We start from the raw sequence: 14,891 nt of genomic DNA on the forward strand, positions 1-14,891 counted from the left end.
AGGAGTTAAGTCACCACCACAGAGTTATAGAATATAATGAGGATCGTTTTGCCTGAGAGTCGATCCTTCCAGAAGCGAAAGGCGTAAATGACGGCCTTCATTTCTAAAAGATTGAAGGAGAGGCCACTACGCTGGTTCTAACGTGGTGTTGATGATATTGAAGTCTGGCAATATGTGGGCATCGTACTTACTTGTGTAGGTGCATACCTTTATTCCCGCTTGGGTCGTATCCAGAAAGAGCTCGTGGTCATCCAACCTGGGTTGCAACAATGATGCAGGAATTATAATATCTCAGGCGTGGTCATGATTGTTTGATCGAGGGGACTTGAAAAGGGGGACCATTGTGATAGCAACGTCATTTACAATGGGCGCATAAAAAGACGGCAGATCGAAATCAAGTCAGCCGCCGCTGTGAATAATCCGAGGAGTTGCAAGAACTCGCTCGCTGATATCCAAATCATGTTGTAAACGGACTCGACGAGTTCAATAATCCTGATTACGTGAATACGAGGAAGCCGTACCAGATTCGGTTGATAGTAAACTCAATGCCGAGATGGAAAAAAGCTGTGATGGACAGGTGATCGACTTTTCCCCAGTTCACTAGAAGTCTAGATGATCTAAAAGTGAGAGAAAATCGTGTGTGCCTTTGAGTAGAACAGAACTTATATTTCCAGAGGATGTCATGCAGGTAAGCTGCCTTCGTTGAAGATGTAGTAGATTGGAACAGGGTGACGATACAATCCATAACCTTGGTAAAAACCCAAGGGCTGATGTTGAGGCCAACGGGTAAGCCTTTGAACTGATAAACCGTGTCACAGTAAACAAAACGGAGAAATTTCCGTGACGCGGAGTAGGTGGGAACATGAAAGTATGCGTCAGTCGGACTGAGACTGACGGCATACTCGTCCCATCGGACGGAAAGACGGGTTCATTTCGCCGTATCCATCTTGAACTTCGGTGACGAAATGTATTGGTTGAGGCGAATTGGGTCGATAATCGGCCTCAACTTGCCGTTCATCTTCCGAATAGTAAACAGCCTGAAATAAAAACCCGGCAATTGTGTTTTTGCACAATCTCCGCCGCCTGTTTTTCGATGAGTGACCGTATTTCCTATTGTAGAAAGACACCCTTCTTCCGATCGGAAGGTACGTCCGTGAAGAGGGGAGATGAGGAAAGGGGAGGGGTGGATAATGAAATCCGAAGCCACTCTGAATCAACCTCGATCACCTAATCGTTCTGATGGAACATGGTAATCCAGTGAGCATGACATTTCAGGAGGCGGCCACCCACAGGTAGGCTGTCTGCGAACGGTGGAGAGGGTCGGTCAGTGTCCAGAGTAAAGAGACAGGCAGGTGGAGAAACTTGTAAGGTTGCCTCATTGCTTGGGTAGCCTATCTCTTGACATTGGGCTGCGATCTATATTACACATTTTACTGAGACGATCCCTTGTCCCTAGTCCGCTTATCGTCCCTCCGTAGGGACTGGGGGAGGGGCTGCTTGTTTTGAAATGCCTGTGTTGATTCAGTGGCGAGTTTTAGCGGCAGTTCCTAAGCTGCCTTCCTCCGAGCTTCTTTAATTTTTCCTCCAAAGAGCAATGGTGACCTAAACTGTAAGCCAGAGTGTAATGAGGCTTGAGCGACGTGGACCGCAGACAAGCGTAAAGTGTCATCAGGTCCAAGTTGGACTCAGCAGTAAGCGCATTGGCCATAGAATGGTGAGCTGCCCGGTTAATGACCCTAGCAATCCTGGCTGTCGCCCCTCAAGCATGGTAATTGCTGGATTTCTCATAAGAGTCGGAAAATAGCCAACGTGGCCAAATCTAACATTGACGACATAGCGCAACGTTCCGGACTAGGTTTTATGTGCTATGGAACATGTCTCATCCACTTTATAAAACGACGGAGGAGACATGCGAAACTGCTGCTATAATTTTTTTGTCGAGGACCCCGAGATCAGTACTGAAGGCATCTGAGCGAGTTTTGTACCAGCGAGATGAGAAAGTGGCTGATACTTGGTTTTCTGAAAGAAAGAAAAAGCCTTAGAATTCCTCAAGTCACCATTTCTACCCGACAGCCTGTTTCTGATGACCTTAATTTTAGCCGATTAGGGAAGGAGTGGAAAGGATAGCGTCTCTTCCTCCTCGTCGAAATATACTGATGCTTTATAGTCTTGAGGACAGGTAGGAGGTGGATGGCATTCCGAATAGTCAACACCCTATATATTTTCTCGACTGCGGCCTTGAAGCCAAATTCAGTCTGTTCCATGGTTGGATCTGAGTATGGCTGATTTGTAGGAACTTTGTCACACATACTGTGTGTCAAGTCCTGAGTGGTTCTGCGTATAGCTCTGGATAAGCCGTAACAGGTGGCATCAATGACTCTTTCGAAATGTCACTTACTCTCGCATGTGAAAAAGCAGTGAACATACTGGCTGGCTGGTTTGCCTGTCATATGGTCGGCCTGGATACTGGAAGTATAGACGACAGTCTGGCTATCACTGGTATCAGCTGCTCCAAAGGCTTGGCTGGATGGACAGATTTCTCACTAAAATTTCCATCACAGTAAGATAATGTTGCTAATGGTCTGGCTAAACGGATGGATCTGTCACTATGATCCCTGTAAATCCTAGTTGGAAGGCTGTTTTATCAAATAAGTCTACATCATAGGATGGTTGGATGGCCAATGTCAGCTCGATGGCCAGTGACGGAAAGCATATATTATGAAATGAATGCATTGAATCCAGTACAAACCCCATGCATATTGACTTAATAGCCTTAATAGATATGTGGGTGGATTTATGCCCACTCGGCAGCTTGAAATTGGGGGAACATTCCACCAATGAGTTGGAAATAGCAAGCAATAAACTTAGGCTGGGGAGGGACTCTAGCATCACCCAACAAGACTCACAAAGGAGGTTAGCTTTGAATGTATACTGAGACCTTCAATGTTATCTTTACTCAACTTATTCCATACTTCCTTTCCTTCTGATGCCTTCTGGACAATTGCTCTGAACTGTTTGCATTTCATGCATTTAGTATACATCTCTACTGATAAGACATAAGAGCATAAATTAGCAATGCAGCATGTTAATAACTCACTAATATTGTAGCCCATACTTCCTCTATCAACATATTACACATGATGCATGGCACTGACGATGTACACTTAGTACATATAATGCAAGAGTCATGGTTGTCTTTCTTTGTTGCGAACTGTTTGCATTTCACACATTTTATCTGACATTTCTATTGAAACAACACAAGAGAAAACAAAGCATAAATTAGCAAATCAGCACGTTACTAACCCACTAATACTAACCTGTTTCTAACGGAGTAAGCAAAAATTGTCAGTGTCACTCTAACTCATAAATGACAACACGAGTTCAATGATAGCATGTTGTAACATGATCTTAAATGGATGATAGGTGAAGTTCATAAGGTGACAGAGTTACTCAAATGTTAAAAACAGTATATACAACCTGTAGAATGAAATCACTGTCCAACACAATAAAGCCAAATTTAGAGTTATTGCTCTTTATCTATAAGAAAACAGTCTGCAATACTATTAACATTTCTGTATTCTGACTCTATATCATCATAACAATATGCAATACTATTAATATTTTCCTATTCTAACTGGATATCATCATAACAGTCTGCAATACTATTAACATTTCCCTTTTCTGACTGGATGTCATTATAACAGTCTGCAATACTATTAACATTTCCATATTCTGACTGGATATCATTATAACAGTATGCAATACTATTAACATTTCCCTATTCTAACTGGATATCATTATAACAGTCTGCAATACTATTAACATCTCCCTATTCTGACTCCATATCATCATAACAGTCTGCAATACTATTAACATCTCCCTATTCTGACTGGATATCATCATAACAGTCTGCAATACTATTAACATTTCCATATTCTGACTATATCATCATAACAATATGCAATACTATTAACATTTCCATATTCTGACTCTATATCATCATAACAGTCTGCAATGCTATTGACATTTCCATATTCTGACTCTATATCATCATAACAGTATGCAGTACTATTAACATTTCCGTATTCTGACTCTATATCATCATGACATTATGCAATACTATTAACATTTCCCTATTCTGACTGGATATCATTATAACAGTCTGCAATACTATTAACATTTCCATATTCTGACGGGATATCATCATAACAGTCTGCAATACTATTAACATTTCCATATTCTGACTCTATATCATCATAACAGTCTGCAATGCTATTGACATTTCCATATTCTGACTCTATATCATCATAACAGTATGCAGTACTATTAACATTTCCATATTCTGACTCTATATCATCATGACATTATGCAATACTATTAACATTTCCCTATTCTGACTGGATATCATTATAACAGTCTGCAATACTATTAACATTTCCATATTCTGACTCTATATCATCATAACAGTCTGCAATGCTATTGACATTTCCATATTCTGACTCTATATCATCATAACAGTATGCAGTACTATTAACATTTCCGTATTCTGACTCTATATCATCATGACATTATGCAATACTATTAACATTTCCCTATTCTGACTGGATATCATTATAACAGTCTGCAATACAATCAACATTTCCATATTCTGACTGGATATCATCATAACAGTCTGCAATACTATTAACATCTCTCTATTCTGACTGGATATCATTATAACAGTCTGCAATACCATTAACATTTCCCTATTCTAACTGGATACCATCATAAGAGTCTGCAATACTATTAACATTTCCCTTTGGTTATTAGTAACATAAAGCCTGTTCTGAACGAGGCTCTGTGAAATTACAATTAATATCACCAAGTTGTATAAACTAAAAGTAAGTAATTATCATGTTATATTCAACAAAAAAATATAGCCTTTAACAATAAAATGTTTAATAATGTACATTGTTTGTACAAAAATAAAGGTCACAAGATTATATTGCATTCTCTTTCCCTCAATTCAACATACATCTCTATTTCGCAATGTGTACACACACACACACACACCAACAACTTCACTACTGAATACAAGTATTTTTGTAGCTCTCTCAATGGGGGCTACTCATGAGCTAGAATCTGACAGAAACACTGTACATGACTGATTATTCCCAGTCTGTGCTTGGCTGATCCCAGTTAAAGTACGTTTTCTGCTAGACTGATCCCAGCATTAGATTCTGGGCTGATTCCCAATTAAGCAGAAACTGTGCTACGCTGATCCCAGCATTAGAGTATATGCTGGACTTACTCCAACTCAAGTAAATCAATGCTAGGCTGATCCCCACATAGGATTGTGTTCTGACCTGATCACCACCTAAAAGTATTCTGGGTTGATCACAGCTTAAGTCAAGTATAAAGAAAGTTGCTGATTTTAAATTACATGTATCCTAACAAAAGTAATCACTTGAGATAATCCAAGTCTACAAGATTTATAGCATGGGATGATCCCAGAAATCTCCCAATAAGGGAGGGAGGCAGGAAACACCCCCTATTTAACAGCCTTCTGAGAAATGTATCAAACAAGCATGAGATTTCTAATAAGTAGTACAGATTATGAGGTTAAACTGGGTAAAAATACCAAATGAATTTGATATTAAATATATCAAATGAAAGCCCCCAAAATATACAATATATTATCAGCAATTGCCTACCCTATTCCATATACAATATATTGTCAAAACTGGAAACAGAAATTGCCTACCCTATTCCATATACAATATATTGTCAAAACTGGAAATAGAAATTGCCTACGCTATCTCATATACAATACATCGGTCAAAACTGGCAACAGAAATTGCCATTTAAATAAAAAAACATCATTTTACATCAAAGATATATTACATTACAATATCATTAAGGATATAGCCATTATTTTGATCAAAGTGCTGTGAAACTATTATAACACTAAATTCAAGTCTTGCAAAAATTCCCAAACAGATATAAGGTAAAACAGTAAATAATCTCATGACATACATCTTGTACCAGGAAAAATATAAAAAATTTCGCTCTTCAAACAACAAGTCCATACCTACCACATATGCAAGAGACACACAAATACCCACCAATGAATATATAAACTAAAAAGGCACAATGAAATAAATATCTTTATATTTATCGGTTATTGTGTATTTATTGCTCTCCAATGATTTTTTAGACAGGTCTACTCAAAATATGTAAAACATTAAAGATTATTATGATCCCCCAAAATATGTGCCAAAGACCCACAAAATATGTGCCGAAGTCTACTTTGACCAAAGAAAAAATAAATAAAGCAAATTTGTCAATTTTGTTCACATATGATACCTTCCTCCCCGCAATCTGAGGTTAGTTGGTTCTAAAATATAAGCATGTTTACAAATACCTGTAAAAAGATTGTTACCGAGTTACATGTCTGACATTTTTCTGGTTGACAAGTTATCTGGGCTTGTGAGTCAGCTATGCCAAAGCAACAATTCTATCTGAAATATCACACTGTGTAAATAAAATAAATGTTTAGTATATACACTTATGTATAATTAGAGTCACAGCTCTTTTATTACAGTTAGAAGAAACAACTTACAATTGTTCATATAAAGTATATTGTTTTTATCCTTAAATCAGTTTCAGTCATTATTTTATTGTGTATGATCATGATCACTGTCCTCATTTTAAATCCATGGGACATCAAACTATATAATATTTTTTTAAAAATATATGCATTTTTTTATTTTCTTGTTCTCACAGACTAAAAATTCAGTGGAATGTCACAATATTTCTCATTTCCTGGTTAAAGATCATATACTATCATCCAGATCTGCTGTCTTCTTTTAAAAAAAAGATTTTAATTGAGTAGGGAGGAGCAAGGAAATGAATACTTCCAAAACCAAGTTCAAAATAGTTTGTGTGTGTGTTTGCATGTGTAATTTTAATTTTTAACATAGCTTTAACAATTTTTCAGTCATGCAGTTTGTAGTGATGTCTAGCACTGGGGTATCATGCCGCAGACATGTAGCATTATGTCCCACCCAGTCACATTATCCTGAGACCAGGCTGGTCAGTCCCATCACTAACTTCTTAATGCTGAGTGCCAAGCAAGGCACCATCTAGTACCAATTTCATAAGTCTTTGGTATGACTTGATCAGGGTTTCAACCCACGACCTCCCACATCCAAGGCGGACACTCTAAGTAGAGTGGTGTTCAAAATATTAACCAGAAAGCAAATTTTTAAGTAAATTTTGTTTCTCCAAGAATCCAGTCCCCAAACACATTACGTTACATCACGAATCTAGCCCTACTAAAGATGAAAACTGTCCTATCCTGTCCGTTTAGATAGACAAAGGGCAGCAACTCTAGCCCATTACCTCCCCTTAATGCTACCAGTCACCAGTTTTCAGTTTTGCTCCGACACACGCTGTGCAATAGTCTCCAAAATCCAGCACTTTCAGTGTTCCTATGGACCCATCCAACATTCATTTTGCATTTAAGGTGTGGATTTATTGATCTACTGCAGGTTTTATGATTTATTTTATAATTTCTGCCCCTTTTTATGAAAGAGTTGTCACTTTTCAGGACTTCATCTTGTAGGACTACCATCCCACTATGCTAACGTTACCTTACACAGGGTCATTACGAGTTAGCATATTTTTGGCTTTATTTGCTTACTCTGTTATGGAGCTCTTAACAGTGAAATTCTGTAGAGCTGCTTAATAATTAGGCTTAGTCATTTCACGCTGTTTTGACAGAATTGTGGTTTAATTATTAACTAAGCCTGCAGCATAAGTTTAAAACAGGGCCTTATGTTTCTGATGACACTTCACTGATCTGTTAGTTACAGTGGTTTTCTTAGCAACCTAGTAATTTCAACACACTACTAGTTTCTGCTTTAGTTTATATTTCTTGTGTCATTTCAGCAAAATATCAATTAAACGTTCTATATGCAACTTCAGAGCACAGAAGTCTACCATGACTCCTGTTTTGCTTACATTATGTATACACTGTTTCTGTTAACATGGGGTTACGACAGTGTCTTGTTTTATTGACATAGTAACTCCAACACAGTATTAGTTTCTGCTTAGTTATGTCTCTTGTTTCAGAGCACGGATGTCTACCATGTCTCTGGTTCTGTCTGTAGTATGTATAAATTGTCCTTTCTTTATTAACTATGCCATGTGCATAAGCTTAATATAGGATCATATGTTTATCATATGACACGTTCACGGGTCTTTTAATTACGTCAGTGTTTTAGCGACCTAGTAATTTCAACCCTTTATTAGTTTCTGCTTTAGTTTGTTTCTACTGAATATGAACTTAAATGATTTATATGCAATTTCAAATCATGGAAGTCCGCCATGACTCCTACTTTGTTACATGATGAATACATTCCTAATATTTGCTAATATTCCTAATGTAATGTGAATCAACCCACTGAGTTTCAGAACCTGCCATAAATAATGCTGCAAATTTAAGTTAAAATATTATTGCTTAAAGCTTTGGTCAAGTATTATTTCTCAAACATTTTGTTTAAAGAATTTCAAAAACTTTCCATTCTTCTTAATGATAAAAGAAACATAACATATATAAATATATATCATAAAAAGATAAATGAAATACATCAGAATAATTGACTTAAACAAATGCATTGGATCAACAAAACATAACTGTAAAATATTGACACAGTTCACAAATAATCTACAAATTAGACATGCATTGGTGTTTCTTAATATATAATTAAAAACCTCAATGCAACAAAAAAATAAAAATATGTGTAAATTGGTTTAAATACAATAAGAGTAAAGTTAACATTTTATTCTTGAATATGACATATCTTACAAGCAAACAAGGATAGGTTGCTAAAGAACCATGTCAATACAGTGACCATTGACTAATACATACAAGACAATAACTCCCAAGAAATAAATGATAGACATATACAAAGAGGTAGATTTGCAACTGTAACTTATGGTCAACAGAACGAAGGAGAAAAGTAAGAAACCAATCATCTCAATCTACATTTATTGATGTCTACACTGATGTAAACAGTGCAACATGCAAAGTACACAATGATTTACTTTTTGTTTGGGTTTTGGTTTAGGCCCATTGTGCCATAAAGGGTAGAGCAGGTCTGGGGCTGAGCAGAGAATCATATATAAAACTCTCTAATTGCAACATACAGATAATAAGATCATTTAAAGCATGTTTAGCTCTATCATCCCTAAGGTCAATAAAAGAATGTACTATTTATATTTCTTGCCTTTACTGGAGTCATAATCATGTCATAAAATAAAATGTTTTTAATGATTAACTTCTCAAGTCGGCTTACATTTTTAGCTGTATCAGTAATTCATTACCATTCAGCTTTGTAATAATTCATTATATCCTTAGCATAAGCCTCTGTGATGTATGCCATTCTGCTTTGTAATAATTCATTATATCCTTAGCATAAGCCTCTGTGATGTATGCCATTCTGCTTTGTAATAATTCATTATATCCTTAGCATAAGCTTCTGTGATGTATGCCATTCTGCTTTGTAATAATTCATTATATCCTTAGCATAAGCCTCTGTGATGTATGCCAATCTGCTTTGTAATAATTCATTATATCCTTAGCATACGCCTCTGTGATGTATGCCAATCTGCTTTGTAATAATTCATTATATCCTTAGCATAAGCCTCTGTGATGTATGCCATTCTGCTTTGTAATAATTCATTATATCCTTAACATAAGCCTCTGTGATGTATGCCAATCTGCTTTGTAATAATTCATTATATCCTTAGCATAAGTCTCTGTGATGTATGCCAATCTGCTTTGTAATAATTCATTATATCCTTAACATAAGCCTCTGTGATGTATGCCATTCTGCTTTGTAATAATTCATTATATCCTTAACATAATCCTCTGTGGTGTATGCCAATCTGCTTTGTAATAATTCATTATATCCTTAACATAATCCTCTGTGATGTATGCCAATCTGCTCTGTAATAATTCATTATATGCTTAACATAATCCTCTGTGATGTATGCCAATCTGCTTTGTTGTTGTTGTTGTTGTTGTGGGGTGTAATGCCATTTTGCAGCACATGATAGGCTATACATGGCAGCTGGTATTAATGGTGGAGGAAGAACCAGAGAAAACCCCGGAAAGAACCACCGACCCACGAGAAGCTACTGGCAAGCTTCCTCACAATCTGCTTTGTAATAATTCATTATATCCTTAACATAAGCCTCTGTGATGTATGCCAATCTGCTTTGTAATAATTCATTATATCCTTAGCATAAGCTTCTGTGATGTATGCCATTCTGCTTTGTAATAATTCATTATATCCTTAGCATAAGCCTCTGTGATGTATGCCAATCTGCTTTGTAATAATTCATTATATCCTTAGCATAAACCTCTGTGATGTATGCCATTCTGCTTTGTAATAATTCATTATATCCTTAGCACAAGCCTCTGTGATGCATGCCAATCTGCTTTGTAATAATTCATTATATCCTTAACATAAGCCTCTGTGATGTATGCCATTCTGCTTTGTAATAATTCATTATATCCTTAACATAAGCCTCTGTGATGTATGCCATTCTGCTTTGTAATAATTCATTATATCCTTAGCATAAGTCTCTGTGATGTATGCCAATCTGCTCTGTAATAATTCATTATATCCTTAACATAAGCCTCTGTGATGTATGCCATTCTGCTTTGTAATAATTCATTATATCCTTAGCATAATCCTGTGATGTATGCCAATCTGCTTTGTAATAATTCATTATATCCTTAACATAAGCCTCTGTGATGTATGCCATTCTGCTTTGTAATAATTCATTATATCCTTAACATAAGCCTCTGTGATGTATGCCATTCTGCTTTGTAATAATTCATTATATCCTTAGCATAAGTCTCTGTGATGTATGCCAATCTGCTCTGTAATAATTCATTATATCCTTAACATAAGCCTCTGTGATGTATGCCATTCTGCTTTGTAATAATTCATTATATCCTTAGCATAATCCTGTGATGTATGCCAATCTGCTTTGTAATAATTCATTATATCCTTAACATAAGCCTCTGTGATGTATGCCATTCTGCTTTGTAATAATTCATTATATCCTTAGCATAAGCCTCTGTGATGTATGCCAATCTGCTTTGTAATAATTCATTATATCCTTAGCATAATCCTCTGTGATGTATGCCAATCTGCTTTGTAATAATTCATTATATCCTTAGCATAAGCCTCTGTGATGTATGCCATTCTGCTCTGTAATAATAAGTTAATCAGATCCATATTTGTTAGAACTATTTTTTAAATTGGTTTTCTGCAATTTCAAATCTTAAAATTGTTCGTGTGACTCTTTTTAACAAATTATGTGTTAACACATTATGTAATTGTCATTAACATAAAATTACCTTTAGATGCAAGATACTGAAAAAGAAATTTTAACAATAAGGAATGTTTTCCCCAATTCCATTGGTCGCTGAATTAATTGGTACTGGCTGAATTGTCAATAAAATTATACACAGCAGCCCATACACTTAGAGCTAAAGAAGGTAAGGTAAAACAGTCCATTGTGATCGCTTGTATGATTAATCTCAGTCAGTCGCATAGCTTGCTATAATCCTCTTTTTGCAGATCAAGTAGACATCAGTATTCTGTAACCTCTTCACTTGGAAATTCATGAATCTCTGAACCCATTTTAAAATGGCTCTGAAATGCCATCTGGTGAATGAAAATAAATATTAATAACAAGAGTTCTAATATACCAAAAATTATATACATCAAAGTAAGAACTGCAGGCACACCTAAGAACAGTAGTATCTGCAAAGAGAACTGAAGCTTGGAAGTCACATATTATCTTGAAACAATATAAGAAAAAAACTTCAGATTTCTAGGTGCACTAATTTTCTTTAAAAAACGATAAATAAACTATTTCATAAACAGAATAAACATTAAATAATAATGCGTTTTATTTCTATTATTCCTATAAGTGTATCTCAAAGTTGTGATTAAATAGGAAATATAATTAAACAGGTATGAAATAAGTCTCTCACACACACACACACATTACCAAGTATACCATTAGTTGTAATGATGAAAGTAAATTTACAAAAACATACCCTTATATGTAAAGGTGTAAGTCTCTTCAACGTTTCTCGGTCCATGCCGAAGACCAGGGCATTCAGAGCTCCATGCAGGGGAACAGTTATTGAAGCCAGTAAAACTAAGGGAAAGATGGCATGGCTTGGATCTATGGCATTCTGAATTCTGTAAAAATTAAAGAAAAAGTATGAAAATGAAGTAGGTAGCTAGATAGCTAGCTGGACATATAAATAGATAAATAAACCAATAGATGGAAAGATAGGTCGATAGACAAAGATGGATGGGTGGACAGACAGACTGGTAGGTTGTGAGATATTTACAGAAAGATGGAACTGGTGGATGGATGGATAGACACACACACAGCTCTCTCTCTCTCTCTCTCTCTCTCTCTATATGGAAACACACAAATAAAGATATGAAAAGGATAATAGGTTAAAGGGTCCATGTGCCAATTCATATACAGAAATAAATTTATAATTTCAACAGAATAAACAGAATATCAGTTATGTTTCAGGTGCTTTTGTATCATCATCTGAGAGGTACATGGGAGGACAGACTGGTAGGTCGACAGATTGACAAACAGACTGATAGACATATGGATGGATTGGTGAACAGAGACATTTAAATAGCTGGATAGACTGAATCAATGAAATTGACAATTGAAATTCAATTATGCCAATTAAAATATCTGCTGTGAAAATCCAATTGTTTAACATGCTGAGATAGATGGAAAGACTTGCTGACCTGATTGATGGTTAGATGTATGGGACAATTTCTATTGAATTCTGCTGTATTGACATATCATGACAGATCCTAATAAGCCAGCAGATCTCGGCCTATGAACTGTGATCTGCCAGCAAATCATGCAACAGCTAAGTTTAGGCTATCAATTCTCTAAAAGATTTCAAATGAAAAGTGACTTGCCAAAACACAATACAACAGCAGATCTGGGCCTATGAACTGTGACCTTCCAGCAAATCATACAGCAGTTGATCTGGGCCTATGAGATGTGATCTGCCAGCAAATCATACAACAGCAGATCTGGGCCTATGATCTGTGATCTGCCAGCAAATCATACAACAGCAGATCTGGGCCTATGATCTGCGATCTGCCAGCAAATCATGCAACAGCTAAGTCTAGGCTATCAATTCTCTACATGATTTCAAATGAACAGTGGCTTGCCAGAACACCATACATCAGCAGATCCGGGTCTATGAACTGTGATCTGCCAGCAAATCATACAGCAGTAGATCTGGGCCTATGAAATGTGATCTGCCAGCAAATCATACAACAGCAGATCTGGGCCTATGATCTGTGATCTGAAAGCAAATCGTTCAACAGCTAAGTCTAGGCTATCAATTCTCTACATGATTTCAAATGAACAGTGACTTGCCAGAACACCATACAACAGCAGATCCGGGTCCACAAACTGTGATCTGCCAGCAAATCATACAGCAGTAGATCTGGGCCTATGAAATGTGATCTGCCAGCAAATCATACAACAGCTAAGTCAATGCTGTCAATTCTCTACATGATTTCAAATGAACAGTGGCTTGTCAGAAAACAATACAACAGTAGATCCGGATCAAGGTTCTTCATTCCTTCAATATCAAATGAACAGTGACCTGCCAGAATGTCATATAGTTACAGTACATCTGAGTCGAAGCAGTTCATTTTATCTATAATTTTAAATGAGAACATCAAATAACAAAAGACCTGTCTCTCACAATTCATTCTCTCTGTGATTTCAAATGAAAGGTGATTGGCAAGGGCTGTTCATGCTCCATGATTTCAGATGAAATGTGATCTATCAGCATGGCATAAAGCAGTAGATCTGAGTCCAGGCTGTTCATGCTCTCTGGTTTCAGACAAACACTGATCAGCCAGCACATCATACAACAGCTGATCTGGGTCAAGGTTCTTTGTTTTTCCAATATCAAATGAACCATGACCTGAAAGAATGTCATACAACAGTTGATCTCTGTCTAAGCAGTTCATTTTATCTATGAAATCAAACAAACAGTAATTTGCCAGAACATCACATAACAGACATGACTCTAAAAAGTTCATACTTTCAATGATTTCATATGAGCTGTGATCAACCAGCACTGCAGAGAACAGAAGATGTAAGCATAGGCTGTTCATGCTCTCTATGATTTCAGATGAAATTATATTTGCCCACATAGCATACAACAATAGATCAGAGACTGTGCTAATTACAGCAAGGTGCATATTACAGAGACATAAATATGGTAATCTGGTAAATATCTAGTCTGCATGACCCCATCAAAATCAGCTTACATTGCTATGCTATTGAAAGTTATATTGGGGCCTGGTGAAAATGAATTGCAGGTGTTGACAAAGACTAAATAAAATTAATAATGAAAACAAAGCATTTTGATTGACACCTTCACAGCAAATTTATATTAGAACAAATGTTCTAAATACAATATAGCCTAGTGTCTCTCTTACACTGTGCACATCTTAGAGATATCAATACTTTATGAAGGGACGATATAAAAACTGCCCTTTTTTCCCCCTGATTGACAGCCACAAATTCTCCATGCAAGATACAGTCTGAGCAGGCAGAGACTAGTAAGTATGGTAAGGTGGTAAATATGGTAAATGTAAAAGGTTGCTTGCATGCTGTGTATTTGTAAAACCAAAACTGATGGACACTATACAGTTGTGTCCCAACACTATAGTGTTACCCATAACACAGTATATTTGTATGACTCCCTAGTAGTCTCACCTATAACATGGTACACTTCTATGACTCCC

The 14,891-nt window shown here is 36.4% G+C and overlaps 1 protein-coding gene across 2 annotated transcripts in view; it reads right to left on the reverse strand.

The window, feature by feature from the left end:
* Positions 1 to 3,516: 3,516 nt before the first annotated feature.
* Positions 3,517 to 14,891, reverse strand: part of LOC149799331 (cyclic AMP receptor-like protein A) — a 55,694-nt gene continuing 44,319 nt past the window's right edge. The window contains exons 12-14 of one of the 2 annotated variants that reach the window (XR_016421159.1): positions 12,128 to 12,275; positions 5,740 to 11,729; positions 3,517 to 5,689 (exon numbers count right to left, since the gene is read on the reverse strand). Coding sequence is in view for 1 of the 2 variants with exons in the window: in XM_089958638.1 (XP_089814764.1) it covers positions 11,655 to 11,729; positions 12,128 to 12,275 (223 nt within the window). In the remaining variant the exon portion in view is untranslated. Of the gene's footprint in view, positions 11,730 to 12,127; positions 12,276 to 14,891 lie in introns of both variants that reach the window. The other variant, XM_089958638.1, reaches the window with a different exon arrangement.

Source organism: Sinohyriopsis cumingii, chromosome 5 (genome assembly GCF_028554795.1).
Source record: "Sinohyriopsis cumingii isolate HCF-2022 chromosome 5, ASM2855479v2, whole genome shotgun sequence".
Classification (NCBI taxonomy): domain Eukaryota; kingdom Metazoa; phylum Mollusca; class Bivalvia; order Unionida; family Unionidae; genus Sinohyriopsis; species Sinohyriopsis cumingii.